Genomic DNA, 21,667 nt, shown 5'->3' with positions numbered 1-21,667 from the left:
ACCTAAATTCATCAAGCTCCAAAATACTAGAGTTTCGGAGCTTGACTGCTGGAAAATTCACCACCATCAGATGGCAACTTCCACCGGAGTTGCACTGTCCAGCAGCCCAGCCAAGTCAGACTCGGCAGTGCTACAAATCATAGGGACAGCTGAGTTTCAGACTAGTTGTCTTCATGCAATCAATGTGGAATTGCTCCGGCACCACTGGCGACTTAAAACTTAATTAGTATAATAATAAGGCCCCAAAATGTGCAGACAGATTAATATTGAAGAAGGATGAGTCCAAGTCACATCTACATTGCAGTGTATAAAAAAAACCTACATGGACTACATGGAAAAGCAGCCAGTATTTATATACACAAATATACATATAAATAATTGAATGCCCCCTTCCTATTTAATAGGTTACTGTTTTTAAAGTTCAGCTGTCAAAATAATGGATCCATATACAAACTATACACACAAAGGGTGAAATGTAATAGGATGAGAGATTCAGAAAGTGAGAGATTTGGTAAGAAATCTCCAGTTTTTTTAAAGCGGCAATCATTTACACTGCAAAATCACACTGGTTTTGCAGTGTAAATGATTGCCGCTTTAAAAAAACTGGAGATTTCTTACCAAATCTCTCACTTTCTGAATCTCTCATCCTATTACATTTCACCCAAAGTGTGTCTTCACACAAAGCAATGTGAAAAACAAATTAATATTTTATGACAATGTTTTACTAGATTCATATGCATGTTTTTTTTAGCAATAATCTATTGAGGTTGGTTAGATTAACCAAGCTGAACTCATTTATTTTTATTTAAATAGCCAATTTTACAATGCATATCAAATTATGAATAAAATTACAATTGAACATAGCATTAGAAAATTTCTTTCAATGGTAATTCAGACGTTGGAGGTCAGCTGAAAATGAGACATTAATTGTAAAGCTAAAAGATCAATTTGGTGACCCCGACCCAAAAGTAAATGTCAACTCTGGGTGAAAGGGAAAGATTTTAGTTTTAGCCTTTAAAAAATTACAACCAATCCTATATATCAATATTATATATTAATGATAATTATAAATTGGTTGCACAGCCCCAACAACTTTATCCTCCATCGAGCCATCGATCTCCATCTGGCTGTCCTTGCTCCACCGCTGACCTGTCTCCCTTCTCCTCCCAGACTGTCTGTGTCCTCCTTGTAGCTACACCACCTCCTCCTCCTACCTGTCCCTTCTCCTCCCAGTCCACTTGTGTCCTCCTCCTCAATCAGCTTCCCTCTCATCCCACCTGTCTTCCTGCTTCCTACCGCAAACTTGATGACCAATCATCACCTTTTTTCATATGATCTTGGAGCTCAAAATTCTCTCCCCGCCCACCTTCCTTCACCTGGGTCAAGCGCCCCTCCTTGACATGTCCCTCTAGAGCAGTGTTTTTTAACCACTGTGCCGTGGCACACTAGTGTGCCTTGAGCTGTTCTCAAGTGTGCCCCCAGATCTAGACATACTCAAACCAGTTTACAGCCACCACCAGTTAAACTGTTATTTACTGGTCTCTTCTTTTCATGTAAAGGGCCAATGTATTTTATTTTTGTTACCTGTGGGGACCAGTGTGATTGCTTTTTATATGGGGGTATGGGGGCCAATAGGTTTTTTTTTTTTTTCCTGGGGGCCAATGTGTTTTGCCCTGTGGGGATCTCATGGTGTGCCTTGGCAATTTTAAAATCTTATTTAGTGTGCCGCAAGGTAAAAAGGTTGAAAATCACTGCTCTAGAGCTTGACTACATTATTCAAGTGTCTAGGTTGCCCATGTCCACCACAAGCAGGTTAAAATGTATATGTTAAGTGCAAACAGTGGAGGTAGCCATTTTGTAAGCAGCAGTAAGCACAAGTATTAATCCTAGTGTTTGAAGATTCAGTAATAGCACTAACTCCTTATGAATTTATAGACAGAATCATAAACAACATTGGTTGAGCGTACAAAATGGCTTCATCTATTGTGGACAGGTAAAAGTACACTGTACAGGGTTACTATCTGACCAGTCTGCAGCATAACCAAGAACAACATTAAAAGAGACCCAGTATTAAGCAAATGTCTCTATTTTTACTTCAGCAAATATTAAAAGCTTCAAACACATTTTTCAATTAACAGTCAAGACATGACTAGAAAAGGCACAAGCCTAAATGGTAATATATGCCAGTGGTGACATCAGATCGGAGGGCTCACTGATCTGAAGGAAAATATATTTCCGAATATATTTCTGGATACTCATGAATGCACTCTTGCCATAAAAATGTAATCACATCTAAATTACAATCAAAAACTAAGTATATATCAGTCTCATAGCTCATTACCATGGTGCAGTCTGGGGCATCTCGAGCAAGATAAGACTTTTTATGGCTTTCTGCAAATGTTTATGTTAATAAAGCAATATAACTCTGCAATGAGGAAACATGTAATGGTTGCAACTGGTTGATGTGATGAACGTCCACTTTTTAGAATATTACAGAGAAATATATGATTTTTTTTTTCACGAATTTTGGAAATGGAATATCAAATTCCTTCAGTTAAACTGCAGTAAGATCCCACTGGTGTTGATGTACGCAGATGCTGTAGTACACAGCCCCATCTCTACCAAAAACATTATAAAACTTGTATATGGGTGTTGTCGCTACAGTGTATTAAATATAAGAAGCCGTAAAATATAAACAAATAGTAAATTAGATTGTTTTTCAGAATAATGGTTCTCCAAAACAAAGGGCATTTCATAAATGTATTATGAATACTTTATTTCAATATAGTGGAATATATAGTGTGGCGAGCAATAATGGCACAAGACCGACGCGATGCTCACGATTTCAATGTTAAAAAATATTTTAACATTGAAGCCTATGGCAAAATCGGGGGCATCTCGCCGATTTTTTTACCTTTGCCGGCAAAATGGACCTGATTTCAAAGGAAATCGGGTCGATCGTTGGGATCGTGTACCTTAACTTAAAGGTACACGATCCCAACGATTGTGGCCGTGCTAGGAAACAAGTACCCTTTTTTGTTTTAGCTTGCAGCATTTTAGCCATGTGTGAGGGGGAAGGGTGGTGGTGGTTGTGGGTGGGGGGTTGCAGGGGGGGGGGGTGCAGGGGGGGGGGTGCTTGGCTCCTGCATGCCCCCTGACCTCCTGCATCTTCCCCTCTCTGCCATTAAATACCACGATTCGCATACTCTGTGGGGTGGGGTCTGGGCTAAAATGTCACAAATTGCGTCAATTTTAAACATGCCCACTCATCACATACTAGTGAATCACAGTCTTTACTGTACTGGGGTTGGGGCTTGATACCATCCAACTTAGTCCCCATACCCTTAAAGTGCTGCTGACAGTCTCCTCAGAGTGCTGCTGACAGTCTCCTCGGAGTGCTGCTGACAGTCTCCTCGGAGTGCTGCTGACAGTCTCCTCGGAGTGCTGCTGACAGTCTCCTCGGAGTGCTGCTGACAGTCTCCTCGGAGTGCTGCTGACAGTCTCCTCGGAGTGCTGCTGACAGTCTCCTCGGAGTGCTGCTGACAGTCTCCTCAGAGTGCTGCTGACAGTCTCCTCTCTGTGCTTTTCCAAGAGAGGAGACACAAAAAGTAGGTAACTATGGGTGATGTTGCCCATTACAACCAATCACATCCTATAATTTCTCTATTGCATCCTAGATAATGATAGACAGAATCTTATTGATTGCTAAGGGCTACATCATTAATTTTTAGAAGCCTTATTAAATTTGCCCTATACAGTACAAACAAGTAGATGAAGCATTTGCAGACGAAACCCACACATCTGGTGCAAGACAGATATTTCATGTACGTTTCAGCAAATCCAGCAAACAGGTCTGAGAGTATAACTTACAGTCTGACATATAATTGGATAGCCCGTTCTGTTGATTCCTCCAGCAAACACAGCGAACGTAAGAGCAGTGTGGAAACAGAAATTAAGTAGCATATGCCAGCCTTTTCTGCTGATCCGAATAGTGCTGCAGATGGAAACAGAGACAGATTAAGAGTGGGCATGTAATACTATAGAAGCAGACATAATTATAAAAATAGTTTACACTTTGTTTGGATATAGTTAGATGACAAGCTGTGCCTATTGTGCCAGGCAGATTAACCACTTACAGACTGCATTAATCACATTTCCAACAATTATGACACATGCTATTGCTATTGGGATGCCCTTATGGTACAGCCGTTACATGTTCACACGAATGGTAGCAGATAAGAATACTATTATGTCATAACAGATACCATGGGCCGGATGTAGAACGGGTTGAGTCCGTGATGGTTTTGCCTTGTAAATGATTATAAATGATTACCCCTTTAAAAAACCTCAGAGATTGTCCGGCATCCCACCCAACAGCCGGACTCACACTGCATTACCTCGTATCTATGAAAACTAGATATGTGCGGTTTGGGCCTCCAGAAATCCGAATCCATACAAAATTTGTGGTTCCGCAATGAACCAAAACCCTGTCCGGATCCCCCCTATAGGATCCGTTTTGAACCGATTCCTAATTCAAATCTTTGGATTTAGGATTGGTTAAAAAAAATAACAAAAAATCCAAACCAAAGACTTGAGGTTGGTTGTGCCAAATAATGATTTAGAACCTAAAGCAAAACCACCTACAGCTTTAATGAAAATGTTACATTGTTGCATAATCATACATTTCCCTTTATACAACTGATATTAATTTAAATTATGAAGGGTGAAACTGCCTCTGAATATATTTGCTATGCATTATTGCTTTGCTGTTGCTATGACATTTTTGCCTGTTTATTGTTGTTCTTAAGTAAAGATTAAAAACATAAAAAGTGTAACCCTTTGCCTTGTTGTGGCAGAAGTGTTCTACTCGCACTTGATGAGTGCTACCTACTATACTAAAACCAGAGGACATCTGACTGTCCCCCTATTGCAGCACATTTTTCAACCACTGTGACGTGGCACACTAATGTGCCTTAAGCTGGTCTCAAGTGTGCCCCCAGACCTTTAGATGCCCAAACCAGTTTATTACAGCCACCATCAGTTCAAAGTGTGATTTACTGGACTATTGTTTTCATGTAAAGGGCCAATGTATTTTATTTTTGTTACCTGTGGGGACCAATGTTTTTTTCATATGGGGGCCAATAGGTTTTTTTTTTTTTCCATTTGGGGTTAGTGTGTTTTTCCTTGTGGGGATCTCATGGTGTGCCTTGGCAATTTTAACATCTTGTTTGGTATGCCGCAAGGTAAAAAAGTTGAAAATCACTGCCCTATTGGCTCTCAAGGATCACAACTGATAAGTGTCATAGGGGCTTATTCATGATCACTTTGGCCCTACTACTTCCTACTGTAAGGAGATCGGGTTGTGCCAGAGGGATCTGATCCCATCTCTCAGCCACCTCTGTCCTGGGGATGCCTGTTTGTTGGACCAACCGTCTCTCCCTGTACCTGAACAAAATAACTGCTCTGGTATTAAAGTATCCACTACTTTGGATGCTTACAGTAAGTATTGTGGGCTGATCGGCCTCCTATAACGAATAGGCCTGATGGATCAACAGTCCACAGTAAAGCCTACTCCAATGAGGATTACCGCCAAACCAGTGTTCACAGGGCCGGTGCGAGCCATCTCAGCTCCCTACGGTTCACCTGTTCCCTGCTGGGAATAGCCGCTGGTACTTGAAGTTGGCAGTTGCTTTCTTCCTGCTCTCCTCGGGCCGGGAGCACTGCTGCAGCTCAGTACCGAACTCCAGTGGCTGGCACCCTAGGTAAATGCCTGAAGCTGCCTAGTGGTGGCACCGGCCCTGAGTGTTCCACCTTCCTAGCCATTAAATATGGGACAACAGTAAGTGCCAATATTATTAATAGAACCTGTACACAACAGACCTATAGAGTTGGTTCATTTACCAAAAATATGGAGTCAGTAGCACGAACAGCGAATTCAAATACAGTTCTGGTGTTAAATCAGAAATTTCAAAAAAGAAAGGAAAAAAAAGGGCATATATTGTACATGTCACTCAAGGATTATATATATATATATATATATATATATATATATATATATATATGTATGTATGTATATATGTATATATATATACAAATTACCACTGCGCAAAAACACCTCCTGTCACAGAAATAGTTCCAAGTGTCCCCCGAAGTCTGCAGCTTAACTCCTGGACTCTACCACCGTCTAAACGAATTAGATATACAAAAGAAGGGGAAGCGCACAATGAGCCAAATAAAAGTACAATTCCTTTACTGATTATATGCTCACATACATTGGGGTTAACAGTAAACAGCTTGCCAAGCCAGAGTGGATCCAAGAACACGTGGAGACCGAGATGATTGCCGTGGATTCTCCGTCTCAAACAGCCTCTCACGCTGTGCTACGAACGGCACCAATCTTCTCTCACCGTGGCCTATACGGTGGACGTGGTGACGTTGAACTGGTGGAGTGAGCCGTGGAGTGACGGTGAGAGAAGATTGGTGCCGTTCGTAGCACAGCGTGAGAGGCTGTTTGAGACGTTACTCCACGGCTCACTCCACCAGTTCAACGTCACCACGTCCACCGTATAGGCCACGGTGAGAGAAGATTGGTGCCGTTCGTAGCACAGCGTGAGAGGCTGTTTGAGACGGAGAATCCACTGCAATCATCTCGGTCTCCACGTGTTCTTGGATCCACTCTGGCTTGGCAAGCTGTTTACTGTTAACCCCAATGTATGTGAGCATATAATCAGTAAAGGAATTGTACTTTTATTTGGCTCATTGTGCGCTTCTCCTTCCTTTGTATATATATATATATATATATGAATTAATAATGCTACTATGCAACTAAGCTTTTACTTAATATCACATAATATTAACATCTGAACTGCTTTATAGGCACATGTTAATGAACCTGACATAGATCACATTAAATGGGGCGCAAAGGATAAATATTTACAAACGCTCGAGAACCGTCGCTGCTTGAATATTTATTTCTGCCAGTGCGCCGCATCCTTCCTGTCCGGGTGTGTTTTACATTCTGCAATTTCCAAATGATTCATGTGATACAAGAGTGCACTTTGTTCAGTACATAAAAATAACAGACACGCAGATGATCATAAAAGATGCTCGTCGCCTTTGAAAAGTACACCTAAAAAGAAAAATACAGACGCTCAACCATTAATAAAAATAATAGCGCGCCGCATGTGCAGGTGTGAGTGACAGGCCGGTGCGAGCAGAAAATTGGAGGCATGGAAAGGCCAACAAAAGCAGGTGCACAAATTGTTGGGAGATGCGGCATGAAAGCTGGCATTCAGCTTCTGATGACCATTTATAGATGTCATTCTGGCTGCAGCTAAAGTAGGACACTACTGTGAAATCGCAGAAATAAAAACCACAAAGCATTACAGGGGGAGAAAAAGGTTTTGTTTGGTCAAGTTTCAACTAGAAAATGAAAATGTTTCAGAGATCACAAGTGATGATTAAACCCCATTAGTTTCAGAGCCTTTTTTCAATATGTTCAAGATGGATTTTATTAAAAGTTTTAAACCAATTTGCGATTCTTCTTTTTAAAACTTTTTTTTTTAGGTTATCAACCAACAGACGATAACCGTGTCTGAGGGGCCTGATTCAGACCTGATCGCTAAGCTGCGTGTGTTCGCAGCCTAGTAAACAGGTTAACGCCGCCCGGGCTGAACGGATGCCGTCCCCCGCTCTGACGCTGCCGGGACTAGACGTCACTGTCAGTGTGAAGAACAGAAGCTCTGCCCTGCTGCTGTTGTGCGCCGACTCTGGAGAGACAGAGACCCAGAGCTGCCTGCGCATGGGTGAGCGCAATACCCGGCGCAGAAGAAGAGACCCACTGCCTGTGCTGGAGGTACCCAGCCACTTCATCTAAAGGGGGAAGTGACACACACAGTGCTACCATATCTGTCCTGATGGGGGGAGGGTAGGTGGGGGACAGTGCTACCTGTCCAGATGGAGGAGGGGGGACAAACAGTACTACTATACCTGTCCTGATGGGGGGAGGGTAGGTGGAGGACAGTGCTACCTGTCCGGATGGAAGAGGGGGGACAAACAGTACTACCATACCTGTCCTGATGGGGGAAGGATAGGAGGGGGACAGTGCTACTTGTCCTAATGGGAAGGAGGGGGACACAGTGCTAGCTATGCTGATGGGGAGTGGATTAATAGGTGTAACGTGCTACATGTCTCAACCCTTTACAGCCCCTATTCCCCCTCCACTTCTCTTCTGATCACATCTCTTCTCTTTTTTTCTGTACTCCCACCCTCATCTCCCTTCTCGTTCTTGTTTTAGAAGCTGGAGCAAATCTACTATTTGTCTTGAAGCATGTTAATCGCACTGCACTTGCATAATGATACTTTGTGGTTCCAGTCATAAGCATTTGTAATGGCACCATGCACCACCCACAATGGTGTAGTCCGTTTTAGACATGAGGGGGAGAAAACATGGAAACTTCAGCTTTCCAGGCCCAGGTGTTTCCCATGTGCCTCTTATTAATCCCATCAGATCCCTCATCTGGCCCTTATTTAGCATCAAACTCCTCCACACGCTCCATTTTGAATTAAAGAACTTACAATCTGATGTCCTCCATTATTGTTGTTGTTATTATCATTAAGTTAAGGTTACCATCCAGCTGTTTTAGGAAAACTTTGCTATTACGTGGCTCAATATGAAATCAGATTATATGAACTAAAAAGTAAAGTAGATTATAAAACTGGTGTGGTATGGCGGTCCGACAATCGGATACCGACGGTCATTATCCCAACATCGGAATCCCAGCTGCCGGTGCTCCGACAGGGGTTGAGCGCAATGAAATCCCTTGCGTGCTTGGTGACTCGCTTTACTCGCCACAGGTTCTAGTCTCCCACTATGGGGGTCGTGGACCCCCACAAGGGAGCATAGCCCCTATTAGTCAGGATCCCGACTGTTGGGTATTTAAACAGTCGGCATTCCGATGTCGGAGTACTGACCCTCGGAATCCTGACTGTCGGGCAGTCATTCGGCACCCTATTATATATAAATGCTATGACAAATGTATATTATTGTCTGCTGGCATTAAAAGAAATGTACTAATTAATAAAAGCACACAGAGCAAGGTAAACCCACTATGAATACAAATTATGTAATAAATAAGCAGCAATAAAAGTATTCCGTCGATGCCTTCGCATCATGGACCAGGAAGATTATTCTGGCAGCCACCCAGCAGATTCATAGGATGTCCAATCCGGACAGCTCCCTCTGTCCAACACCCGAACCTCCAACCAGCATAGACAACAATTTTGCATCCATTTTCAAACTACCATAGACACATGCGACAGACAAGGAGGAGAGGCCTGCCTCCAGCTGTGGCACCCATAGTGGCTGTACCCCCAGCTCCAAGGGGTGTACAGTCAAGGGTAGTTATAGGCTTAAGTAAATGCCATAGCCTGCCTGTGAGTTGCTAGCAGTCATGACGTTTCAGCAATTAGGCTCAAGGTTTAAATTGTCCATAATTTAAAAGACAAATTCAGGTTGGTCCTGTATTTTAAATGATTGCTGCTTTAAATGTACCCAGAAGTCCCTGGCTTAGTTTGATCGTCTTACAGGGGAGGAGCTTGTTGGCAGTCCCTCCCACTTTGGCAGCCCCAGTCCCTAACTGGATGCAGTAATTGGTACTTGTTTCCTAGCACGGCGCCCATCGCATACCATCGCATGCCTTAGTGGTATGCGATGGTATGCGATGGGACCTGATTTTGGGTCCTAAGAGCCGCACTGTACAATTTTAAAATTGAATCGCATCGCATGCCATTAAAATGGCATGCGATGCGATCAAGACGATGATTTCATTGTACATGCACCCTGATGGGTGATTAGTATGTTATATGCACCCCCATTGTTAACGCCACTGCCACTATTAACGCCAACCCAAAGCGTGGTGAGTGCAGCGAGCCCACGAGGGGCAGCAGTACGCGTCCTCCAACCTTTTCATACCCCCACTATCCACGTCGGCGTGGAGTTGATTTTATATGTGTGGCGAGCGCAGTGAGCCACCGAGCCCGAAGCGCGGCGAGCCACCGAGCCCGAAGCGTGGCGAGCGCAGCGAGCCCCGCGACTGTACGCGGAATATATATGAAGTTATAAGCGTCCGCTCACCACGCTTCGGGCTCGGTGACTCGCTGCGCTCGCCACAATATATAGAATCAACTCGCCGACGTGGATAGTGGGGGTATGAAAAGGTTGGAGGACACGTACCGCTGCCTCTCGCGGGCTCGCTTCGCTCGCCACGCTTCGGGATGGCGTTAATAGTGGCGGTGGCGTTAACAATGGGGGTGCATATAACATACTAATCACTCATCAGGATGCATGTACAATTAAATCATCGTTTCGATCGCATCGATCGCATCACATCGCGTGCGATCTGGTCGCATGGGATGCGATGTGATCGATGCGATCAAAACAATGGCCCTTATTCTGGTTGGTGCGGCCGGAGCCGCACACGGTGCTCCGGCCGCACAAACCAATCCCCGCCCACGAGACGGATCGCCACGGCCGTCCGTACACAGACGGCTGGCGATCCGCATAAAAATGGTGGGGCGTACGCCTCCACCATGGTGGGAGCTGCCCCCTGCATTCGATGGTCGTCGACCATCGAAGGCAGGGCCGCACGCCACAGCAGCTCCCGCAAGCTGAGACCACACGGACAATCGTCCGTGTGATAGCTTGTATGGGGGCTGAGAGCTGACATCCGGCGACGTCAGCTTTCCGCCCCCATCAGTGGCGTCATACCCTGATTAGCATGCATACGCCCCGCGTTTGCATGGGAACGCCCATGAAACGCGGGGCGTATACATAGGGAAATGAGGGTATGAAGCCCCTCACGCCCCTATACGCCCCCTTTGCGGCGGACGAAATACGTCTGCGGCGAATGGGGCTGCACATGCGCAGATTGACCTCTGCGCATGTGCAGACTAAAAACATCGGCGGTACGGCCGCACGCGGGCCGTACCGTCCGATTCAGAATAAGGGCCCATGTAAAAAGATTAAAATTGTGGGCGCCGTGCTAGGAAACAAGTACCCAATAATTAATTCTTTCTGCACATGTTACATCTGCCCCCCTGCAGTGCACATTGTTTTGTCCATTTCAGAAGGAATTTGCCTTTGTGAGCGATCCAGAATAAGGGCCAATATGTGGAGCACAAACACAAAGGAAAGAAACAAGAGTTGCAAATTGTTACAGTAATTAATCAGAAAAACTTACACACTATTGAAGTGATGGAAGTATTGAATTGATGAAATGGCAACACAAAAAAAACACAGCAGCAAACAGGCAGCCAAAAACACAATAATATATTTAATGGATCAATAAACTAAATGGAACAATTACATTAAAGTGATTATAAGCCTATAGAAGTACTTAAGGGCACGTGAAAAGGGGGCAAGACACGAAATACATTAAGGCCCAGCACATTAATTATTACTTTCAAATATTCGCACTATATTGATCATTTGATGTGAACTGCTAATCACTAACCTTAAAAAATAACATGTTATATTAGTGTCAGATGCTGATAATAAATGCACACAAAGCAATGGGTTTTAGATAATATAGATGATATTGTTTATTTTCATTATTAGCCATCAGTGAGGAGTGGACTATATATACAGTATATAGTAATACAGGTTGCATATCCCTTATCCGAAATGCTCAGGACCACAAGTATTTCGGATAAGGTATTTTTCAGTTTAAAAAAATATAAACTTACCTGATCCCCCCGATGGTCCCCCAGCGTCCACGATGTCCCGCGGCTTCCACGGCGGCCTTCAAGATCCTCTTCAGCGGTCCCGGGGGTGCATTGCGCAAATTTGCAGGCGCGTCTGTGACATCACTGGCGAGCCCGCGCACTCATGCAATGCACTGCTGGGACCGGAGATGCCTCTGAAGAGGATCATGAAGCCCGCCGGGGAAGCCGGGGGGCGCGGTACGAATGAAAAAAAGGGGCGGAGGGGAGAAACAAAAAAAGAAATCAAAATATTCTGAAAAAACAGTTTTTGGAATATTTTGGTTTGTGGATATGTGGATATGCGTAATACACGTGAAGCAATAGGATTGCAGAAAATTTCAATTCACTGTACTAGGAATTTAGCAAATAGTGGGAAGCCAGCAACAGAGTAACACATTAAAAATGTAAAAGGGGCATATGGAAACCATGACTCACTGGATAAGAATAACTATGTAACCTTAAACTTTCATTTATGATAATTATTAGTTGATGTGCCCAGATTTTTTCTTTAGTTGATAATTATTAGTTGATGTGCCCAGATTACCCCTTTAAACCCCCTTTATATGTCGATACCCCCTAATAGTCCTGCTGAGTAGGTGGTTGATAACTGTCACAGTTTCCAGACCATCTGGCAAGTCACATGATCAGGTCACCTTGCAGGTGCACAGGCAGAGTTGACCAACTGTCACATTTCAAAGAGCTCAGTGGTGATGCATCATGATTGGCTGGTGGACATTTTTCCAGGAACCAATAACAACACTAATATAATTCTACAGTCCAAAAGCTTTTATTTGGTATATGATGTCCCTGTTAGGTCAACACCATCATAGAAATAAGTAATTCATAAAAATATGTTTTACACTATTAATGTTTAGATATCACTCAAAGGGCCAGATGCACCAAAGTTCAAAAAGTGATAACGTGAAGAGTAAAAAACAGCAGCCAAACTGCTGCTTACCGTTATAGGCTGGGCTTGAACATGACAGTTAGGGGCTGTTTGGCTGGTTGTTTATCACTCTCCACTTTATCATTTTTGAAGCATGATGCATCTGGTCCAAGGAGTGGACAAATATAATACATGTGTAAGAAAAACAATATGCTTTGATAATATTAATATATAATAATTATTAGCACAGTACTGTTTATGCAAGTGTATTGTAATAATTACCAGCACAGTACTGTTTATGCAAGTGTACTGTAATAATTACCAGCACAGTACTGTTTATGCAAGTGTATTGTAATAATTATTAGCACAGTACTGTTTATGCAAGTGTACTGTAATAATTACCAGCACAGTACTGTTTATGCAAGTGTACTGTAATAATTACCAGCACAGTACTGTTTATGCAAGTGTATTGTAATAATTAGTGATGAGCGGGTCCGGATCTCCGAGATCCGGATCCGCACGGACGTCCTGAATCCGAATCCGGATCCAGGACGTCCGCGGACTCCCGCGCAGGCCCGGAGCCGAAATCGAGGCCCGACGTCACATTGGTGACGTCGGATTCTCGCGAGATCCGGATTACATAAAAGCCGGGACCCGCCGCCGCCATCTTCATTCTGTGGGGCGACGCAGAGCAGGCAGCAGTGCTGCCAGAGAGGGGGGTTTTATTTATTGCTCCGTGAGGGGGGTTTGCTGGAGCGTTGTGTGTGTCACTGTGCTGCTTGCTGCTAAAGAGCTGCAAGTACAGAGGGGGTTTAATCATTTTTATTGTGCTGCTGGAGAGTGATTTTTTTTTCTATATTGCTGTAGCCTGCTCATCTGTAATTTGTGTCACTGCTGCTGCTACAGAATACTACAGACAGAGGGGGGTTTATTGTACTGCCGCAGAGGGGGTTTTCTTTCTATATTGCTATAGCCTGCTCATCTCTAATTGTGTCACTGCTGCTGCTAGCCTGCTACAGAATACTACAGACAGAGGGGGGTTTAATAATTTTTATTGTGCTGCCAGAGAGGGTTTTTGTGCTGCCTGGCTACCTGTTATATGGTTGTAAACACCTACCAGGCAGTCACCTCTGTTGTTGCCAGTGCCACTACCTTGTACCTACCTCTCAGAGTATATAAAAAAAAAATAAAAAATATATAAAAATATAAAAAAAAATAATTAAGTTGTTGTTGTTGCTGACACCACTGGCTGCCGTTAGATATCGCAGACTCAGTAATTAAATTTTTAACTGTGGTTTGCTGACGCCACTTGTTGTGTTACCTACCAGTGTATCCACTTTTGTATCTTGCTGCTGTTGTCACTGGCTAGTGACAACAACCAGCTGATATCTGGGTATCCAGTTTGCTGCCACCGCTGCCGTTACATATATCGCAGTAAATAACTCCGGTTTGCTGACGCCACTTGTTGTGTTACCTACCAGTGTATCCACAAAATAAATATTGTATCTTGCTGCTGTTGTCACTGGCTAGTGACAACCAGCTGATATCTGGGTATCCAGTTTGCTGCCACCGCTGCCGTTACATATATCGCAGTAAATAACTCCGGTTTGCTGACGCCACTTGTTGTGTTACCTACCAGTGTAACTATCCACAAAATAAATATTGTATCTTGCTGCTGTTGTCACTGGCTAGTGACAACCAGCTGATATCTGGGTATCCAGTTTGCTGCCACCGCTGCCGTTACATATATCGCAGTAAATAACTCCGGTTTGCTGACGCCACTTGTTGTGTTACCTACCAGTGTAACTATCCACAAAATAAATATTGTATCTTGCTGCTGTTGTCACTGGCTAGTGACAACCAGCTGATATCTGGGTATCCAGTTTGCTGCCACTGCTGCCGTTACATATATCGCAGTAAATAACTCCGGTTTGCTGACGCCACTTGTTGTGTTACCTACCAGTGTAACTATCCACAAAATAAATATTGTATCTTGCTGCTGTTGTCACTGGCTAGTGACAACAACCAGCTGATATCTGGGTATCCAGTTTGCTGCCACTGCTGCCGTTACATATATCGCAGTAAATAACTCCGGTTTGCTGACGCCACTTGTTGTGTTACCTACCAGTGTAACTATCCACAAAATAAATATTGTATCTTGCTGCTGTTGTCACTGGCTAGTGACAACCAGCTGATATCTGGGTATCCAGTTTACTGCCACCGCTGCCGTTACATATATCGCAGTAAATAACTCCGGTTTGCTGACGCCACCTGTTGTGTTACCTACCAGTGTAACTATCCACAAAATAAATATTGTATCTTGCTGCTGTTGTCACTGGCTAGTGACAACAACCAGCTGATATCTGGGTATCCAGTTTGCTGCCACCGCTGCCGTTACATATATCGCAGTAAATAACTCCGGTTTGCTGACGCCACCTGTTGTGTTACCTACCAGTGTAACTATCCACAAAATAAATATTGTATCTTGCTGCTGTTGTCACTGGCTAGTGACAACAACCAGCTGATATCTGGGTATCCAGTTTGCTGCCACTGCTGCCGTTACATATATCGCAGTAAATAACTCCGGTTTGCTGACGCCACTTGTTCTGTTACCTACCAGTGTATCCACTTTTGTATCTTGCTGCTGTTGTCACTGGCTAGTGACAACAACCAGCTGATATCTGGGTATCCAGTTTGCTGCCACTGCTGCCGTTACATATATCGCAGTAAATAACTCCGGTTTGCTGACGCCACTTGTTGTGTTACCTACCAGTGTATCCACAAAATAAATATTGTATCTTGCTGCTGTTGTCACTGGCTAGTGACAACAACCAGCTGATATCTGGGTATCCAGTTTGCTGCCACCGCTGCCGTTACATATATCGCAGTAAATAACTCCGGTTTGCTGACGCCACTTGTTGTGTTACCTACCAGTGTAACTATCCACAAAATAAATATTGTATCTTGCTGCTGTTGTCACTGGCTAGTGACAACAACCAGCTGATATCTGGGTATCCAGTTTGCTGCCACTGCTGCCGTTACATATATCGCAGTAAATAACTCCGGTTTGCTGACGCCACTTGTTGTGTTACCTACCAGTGTAACTATCCACAAAATAAATATTGTATCTTGCTGCTGTTGTCACTGGCTAGTGACAACCAGCTGATATCTGGGTATCCAGTTTGCTGCCACTGCTGCCGTTACATATATCGCAGTAAATAACTCCGGTTTGCTGACGCCACTTGTTGTGTTACCTACCAGTGTATCCACTTTTGTATCTTGCTGCTGTTGTCACTGGCTAGTGACAACAACCAGCTGATATCTGGGTATCCAGTTTGCTGCCACCGCTGCCGTTACATATATCGCAGTAAATAACTCCGGTTTGCTGACGCCACCTGTTGTGTTACCTACCAGTGTAACTATCCACAAAATAAATATTGTATCTTGCTGCTGTTGTCACTGGCTAGTGACAACAACCAGCTGATATCTGGGTATCCAGTTTGCTGCCACTGCTGCCGTTACATATATCGCAGTAAATAACTCCGGTTTGCTGACGCCACTTGTTGTGTTACCTACCAGTGTATCCACTTTTGTATCTTGCTGCTGTTGTCACTGGCTAGTGACAACAACCAGCTGATATCTGGGTATCCAGTTTGCTGCCACTGCTGCCGTTACATATATCGCAGTAAATAACTCCGGTTTGCTGACGCCACTTGTTGTGTTACCTACCAGTGTATCCACAAAATAAATATTGTATCTTGCTGCTGTTGTCACTGGCTAGTGACAACAACCAGTTGATATCTGGGTATCCAGTTTGCTGCCACTGCTGCCGTTACATATATCGCAGTAAATAACTCCGGTTTGCTGACGCCACTTGTTGTGTTACCTACCAGTGTAACTATCCACAAAATAAATATTGTATCTTGCTGCTGTTGTCACTGGCTAGTGACAACAACCAGCTGATATCTGGGTATCCAGTTTGCTGCCACTGCTGCCGTTACATATATCGCAGTAAATAACTCCGGTTTGCTGACGCCACTTGTTGTGTTACCTACCAGTGTATCCACTTTTGTATCTTGCTGCTGTTGTCACTGGCTAGTGACAACAACCAGCTGATATCTGGGTATCCAGTTTGCTGCCACTGCTGCCGTTACATATATCGCAGTAAATAACTCCGGTTTGCTGACGCCACTTGTTGTGTTACCTACCAGTGTATCCACAAAATAAATATTGTATCTTGCTGCTGTTGTCACTGGCTAGTGACAACAACCAGCTGATATCTGGGTATCCAGTTTGCTGCCACCGCTGCCGTTACATATATCGCAGTAAATAACTCCGGTTTGCTGACGCCACTTGTTGTGTTACCTACCAGTGTAACTATCCACAAAATAAATATTGTATCTTGCTGCTGTTGTCACTGGCTTGTGACAACAACCAGCTGATATCTCGGTATCCAGTTTGCTGCCACCGCTGCCTACCGTTAGATATCGCAGTACATAACTCTGGTTTGCTGACGCCACTTGTTGTGTTACTGATATATATCCACTTTTGTATCTTGCTGCTGTTGTCACTGGATAGTGACAACAACCAGCTGATATCTCGGTATCCAGTTTGCTGACACCGCTGCCTACCGTTAGATATCCAAAATATGGAGGATAAAAAAAAAGGAAAAGATGAGGAGCCACTTCGTCGTGCTTCTGAAGCTGATGCCACTAGTCATCATGACATAGGCGATGAAATGCCATCGACGTCGTCTGCCAAGGCCGATGCCCAGTGTCAAAGTAGAGGGCATGTAAAATCCAAAAAGCCAAAGTTGAGTAAAAGGCCCTTAAAAAGAAAAAGCAAATCATTGGAGGAGAAACTTAAAGTTGCCAGTGTGCCATTTACAACGCGGAGTGGCAAGGAACGGCTACGGCCATGGCCTATGTTCATGACTAGTGGCTCAGCTTCACAAGATGATCAAAGTCCTCCTCCTCCTCCTCCTCCTCCTCCTCCTCCTTCTCCCACTTTAAAATTTAAGAGATTTAAGGTGTCACCAACAAAAATCCAGCAAACAACTCTGCCTTCCAAAGAAGACATGGTATCACAAATCCCAGTGGAGAGTCCAAGGGTGTTGGTGGTTGCGATGCCTGACCTTCCCATCACTGTACGGGAAGAGGATGCTCCTTTTAGCATTCGCAGCACACCCTCTGCATGTGCTGGAAGGATCACAGACAGTGCAGTTGCAGATGTCGATAATGAAGGTGTCAGTGTTGTACACCAGGAGGAGGATATTGATGAAGCTGGTGCTGAGGGAGAAATTGACGAGGAGGACGATGCTGATGCGGTTTGCTTAAATGAGGCACCGGGCAAGACAGTTGTTGTCCGTGAGATCCCAAAGGGCATCACCATGCCTGGACAGAAGACCAATAAATCCACCTCTTCGGTCTGGAATTATTTTTATCCCAAACCGTCCAACAATTGTTTTGCCATATGTAGCTTATGCAAAGCTCAAATAAGCAGGGGTAAGGACGTTTCCCACCTAGGGACATCCTCCCTTCTACGTCACTTGAAGAGCGTTCATAAGTTGCTGTTTAGTTCAGAAACTGTGGCTAAGAATGTACACAGTCCAGGGACAACTAAATCCCTTTGTCCTGTTGTGTCCACGTGCCCAACTACACCGCAAAGTCCCTCCTCGTCAATTTCTTCCTCAATGAGGATTGGGAGTAGTCCTATAGGCCATGTTACTTGCCTGACTGACTCCTCTCCTATCCGGGATTCTTCTGGAGGATCCTGCATTGCTACGCCTCCTACTGCTGCCGCTGCTGCTGTTGCTGCTGGGAGTCATTCATCATCCCGGAGGGGAAGTCGGAACACTTATTTCACTAAGCAATTGACTGTCCAACAGTCCTTTGCCATGAAGATGAAGTATGACAGCAGTCATCCAATGGCAAAGCGGGTAACTGAGGCCTTAGCAGATCTGATTGTATTAGATGTGCTTCCGGTGTCCATAACTGCTGGAGTAGGATTTAGACGATTGATGGACTTAGTGTGTCCCCGTTACAAAATACCGTCAAGATTCCACTTCGCTAGACAGGCGATACCGAAGCTGTACAGTAAAGTGCATAAAAGTGTTCTCAGTGCCCTGAAAAATGCGGTCATACCCACTGTCCACTTAACAACGGACATGTGGACAAGTGGAAAAGGGCAGACTAGGGATTACATGACCGTGACAGCCCACTGGGTAGATGAATCACCTTGTCCAGCAGCAACAACAGCAGCAGCACCAGTAGTAGGACCTGGGAAATGCCAGCTCCTTCCTAGGCAGGCTACGTTGTGTGTAACCGCTTTCCGTAAGAGGCACACCGCCGATAACCTCTTACAGAAACTGAGGGTAATCATTGGGCAATGGCTTACCCCTCTTAGACTCTCCTGGGGATTTGTGGTGTCAGACAATGCCTGCAATATCGTGCGGGCATTAAAGCAGGGCAAATTCCAGCATGTGCCCTGTTTTGCTCACACGATAAATTTGGTGGTCCAGAGTTTTCTAAGAGACAACAGAGCTGTGCAGGGGACTCTTTCGGTGGCCCGAAAAATTTGTGGCCACTTTCGTCATTCGGCGGCTGCATGCCAAAGACTGGAGCGGCAGCAAACACTGTTGAACCTGCCCCTCCATCAGCTGAAGCAAGAGGTCGTAACGCGGTGGAACTCAACCCTCTATATGCTTCAGAGGATGGAGGAGCAGCAAAGGGCCATTCAAGCCTATACATCCACCTATGACATAGGCAAAGGAGGGGGTATGCACCTGACTCAAGCACAGTGGAGAATGATTTCAGTGTTGTGCAAGATTCTCCAACCCTTCGAACTTGCCACACGTGAAGTCAGTTCAGACACTGCCAGCTTGAGTCAGGTCATTCCCCTCATCAGGCTTTTGCAGAAACAGTTGGAGAAAGTGAAGGAGGAGCTGAGACGGAGCGAGTCCTCTAAGCATGTGGGACTTGTGGATGAAGTCCTTCATACGCTTTGCCAGGATTCGAGGGTGGTACAAATTTTGAAATCAGAGGAGTACATTTTGGCCACCGTGCTCGATCCTCGGTTTAAAGCCTACGTGGTGTCACTCTTTCCGGCGGACACAAGCCTGCAGAAGTGCAAAGAACTGCTGGTTAGAAAACTGTCATCTTCTGAAGTGGAAAGTGACTCAGCAGCACCTTCTCCTTCATTTTCTCCAGCAACTGGTTCTGCAAGGAAACAACTGCGATTTCCTAAACCCCCCGCTGGTGGTGATAAAGGACCAAGTTTGGACATTTGGTCTGGGCTGAAGGACCTTCCAACAATTTCTGACATGTCTACTTCCACTGCCTATGATGCTATCACCATTGACAGAATGGTGGAGGATTATATGGGTGACAGCACCCAAGTAGGCATGTCAGAGAGTCCTTACCAGTACTGGCAGAAAAAAAAGGAAATTTGGAAGCCCCTGTACAAACTGGCTCTATATTACCTCAGTTGCCCTTCCTCCAGTGTGTACTCCGAAAGAGTTTTTAGTGCAGCTGGGAACCTTGTCAGCAATAAGCGTAGGAGGTTGCTTCCAAAAAATGTGGAGAAGATGATGTTCATAAAAATGAATTATCAATTCTACGAGAAAGACCAGCGTCCACAAAGTACACAGGAACCTGTGGTGGTGGATTCCAGCGGGGACGAATTAATACTCTGTGAGGGTGAGGAAGAACAAGATACTGATGGTGGTGAGGAATCGCTGGATGAGGATGAGGACGACCTTTTGCCTCTGTAGAGCCAGTTTGTGCAGGGACATATTAAATGGCAGCTTGTGATGTGGGGGCCCAAATGAACCAATCATTTCAGCCACAGTCGTGTGGCAGACCCTGTGGCTGAAATGATTGGTTTGTTAAAGTGTGCGTGTCCTGTTTATACAACATAAGGGTGGGTGGGAGGGCCCAAGGACAATTCCATCTTGCACCTCTTTTTTGTCTTTTGAATAATGTGCTCTTTGGGGCCTAGTTTGGGTGGGAGTGCCGTAGGACAATTCCATCTTGCACCTCTTTTTTGTCTTTTGAATAATGTGCTCTTTGGGGCCTAGTTTGGGTGGGAGTGCCCTTGGACACTTCCATCTTGCACCTCTTTTTTGTCTTTTGAATAATGTGCTCTTTGGGGCCTAGTTTGGGTGGGAGTGCCGTAGGACAATTCCATCTTGCACCTCTTTTTTGTCTTTTGAATAATGTGCTCTTTGGGGCCTAGTTTGGGTGGGAGTGCCGTAGGACAATTCCATCTTGCACCTCTTTTTTGTCTTTTGAATAATGTGCTCTTTGGGGCCTAGTTTGGGTGGGAGTGCCCTTGGACACTTCCATCTTGCACCTCTTTTTTATCTTTTGAATAATGTGCTCTTTGGGGCCTAGTTTGGGTGGGAGTGCCGTAGGACAATTCCATCTTGCACCTCTTTTTTGTCTTTTGAATAATGTGCTCTTTGGGGCCTAGTTTGGGTGGGAGTGCCCTTGGACACTTCCATCTTGCACCTCTTTTTTGTCTTTTGAATAATGTGCTCTTTGGGGCCTAGTTTGGGTGGGAGTGCCCTTGGACACTTCCATCTTGCACCTCTTTTTTGTCTTTTGAATAATGTGCTCTTTGGGGCCTAGTTTGGGTGGGAGTGCCGTAGGACAATTCCATCTTGCACCTCTTTTTTGTCTTTTGAATGATGTGCTCTTTGGGGCCTAGTTTGGGTGGGAGGGCCCTTGGACAATTCCATCTTGCACCTCTTTTTTTCTTTTGAATAATGTGCTCTTTGGGGCCTAGTTTTTCTATCTGCCACTGCAGTGCCACTCCTAGATGGGCCACGTGTTTGTGCCGCCCATTTGTCTTGCTTATCATAGTCATCCAGCTACCTCGGTGCAACATTTTGGCCTAAAAACAATATTGTGAGGTGTGAGGTCTTCAGAATAGACTGTAAATGAGTGGAGAAGAAAGCTGATGGGGTTAATAATAGCATAGGAGCAAAAAAACACCTAAATTATGCAATGTTAACCA

General features: G+C 44.6%; 1 protein-coding gene across 4 annotated transcripts in view; it reads right to left on the bottom strand.

Annotated features, from left to right (window-relative positions):
- ADGRA1 (adhesion G protein-coupled receptor A1) overlaps positions 1–21,667 on the bottom strand; it is a 570,817-nt gene that overhangs the window by 64,259 nt on the left and 484,891 nt on the right. For all 4 annotated transcript variants that reach the window (XM_083149304.1, XM_083149300.1, XM_083149302.1 and 1 more), the window contains one exon: positions 3,871–3,994. In XM_083149304.1, the coding sequence (XP_083005430.1) occupies positions 3,871–3,994 (124 nt within the window). The remainder of the gene's footprint in view (positions 1–3,870; positions 3,995–21,667) is intronic.

The sequence above is a fragment of the Crinia signifera genome, chromosome 6 (genome assembly GCF_055691185.1).
Source record: "Crinia signifera chromosome 6, ASM5569118v1, whole genome shotgun sequence".
Taxonomy (NCBI): Eukaryota; Metazoa; Chordata; class Amphibia; order Anura; family Myobatrachidae; genus Crinia; species Crinia signifera.
This window is presented reverse-complemented; position numbering and strand designations above follow the sequence as displayed.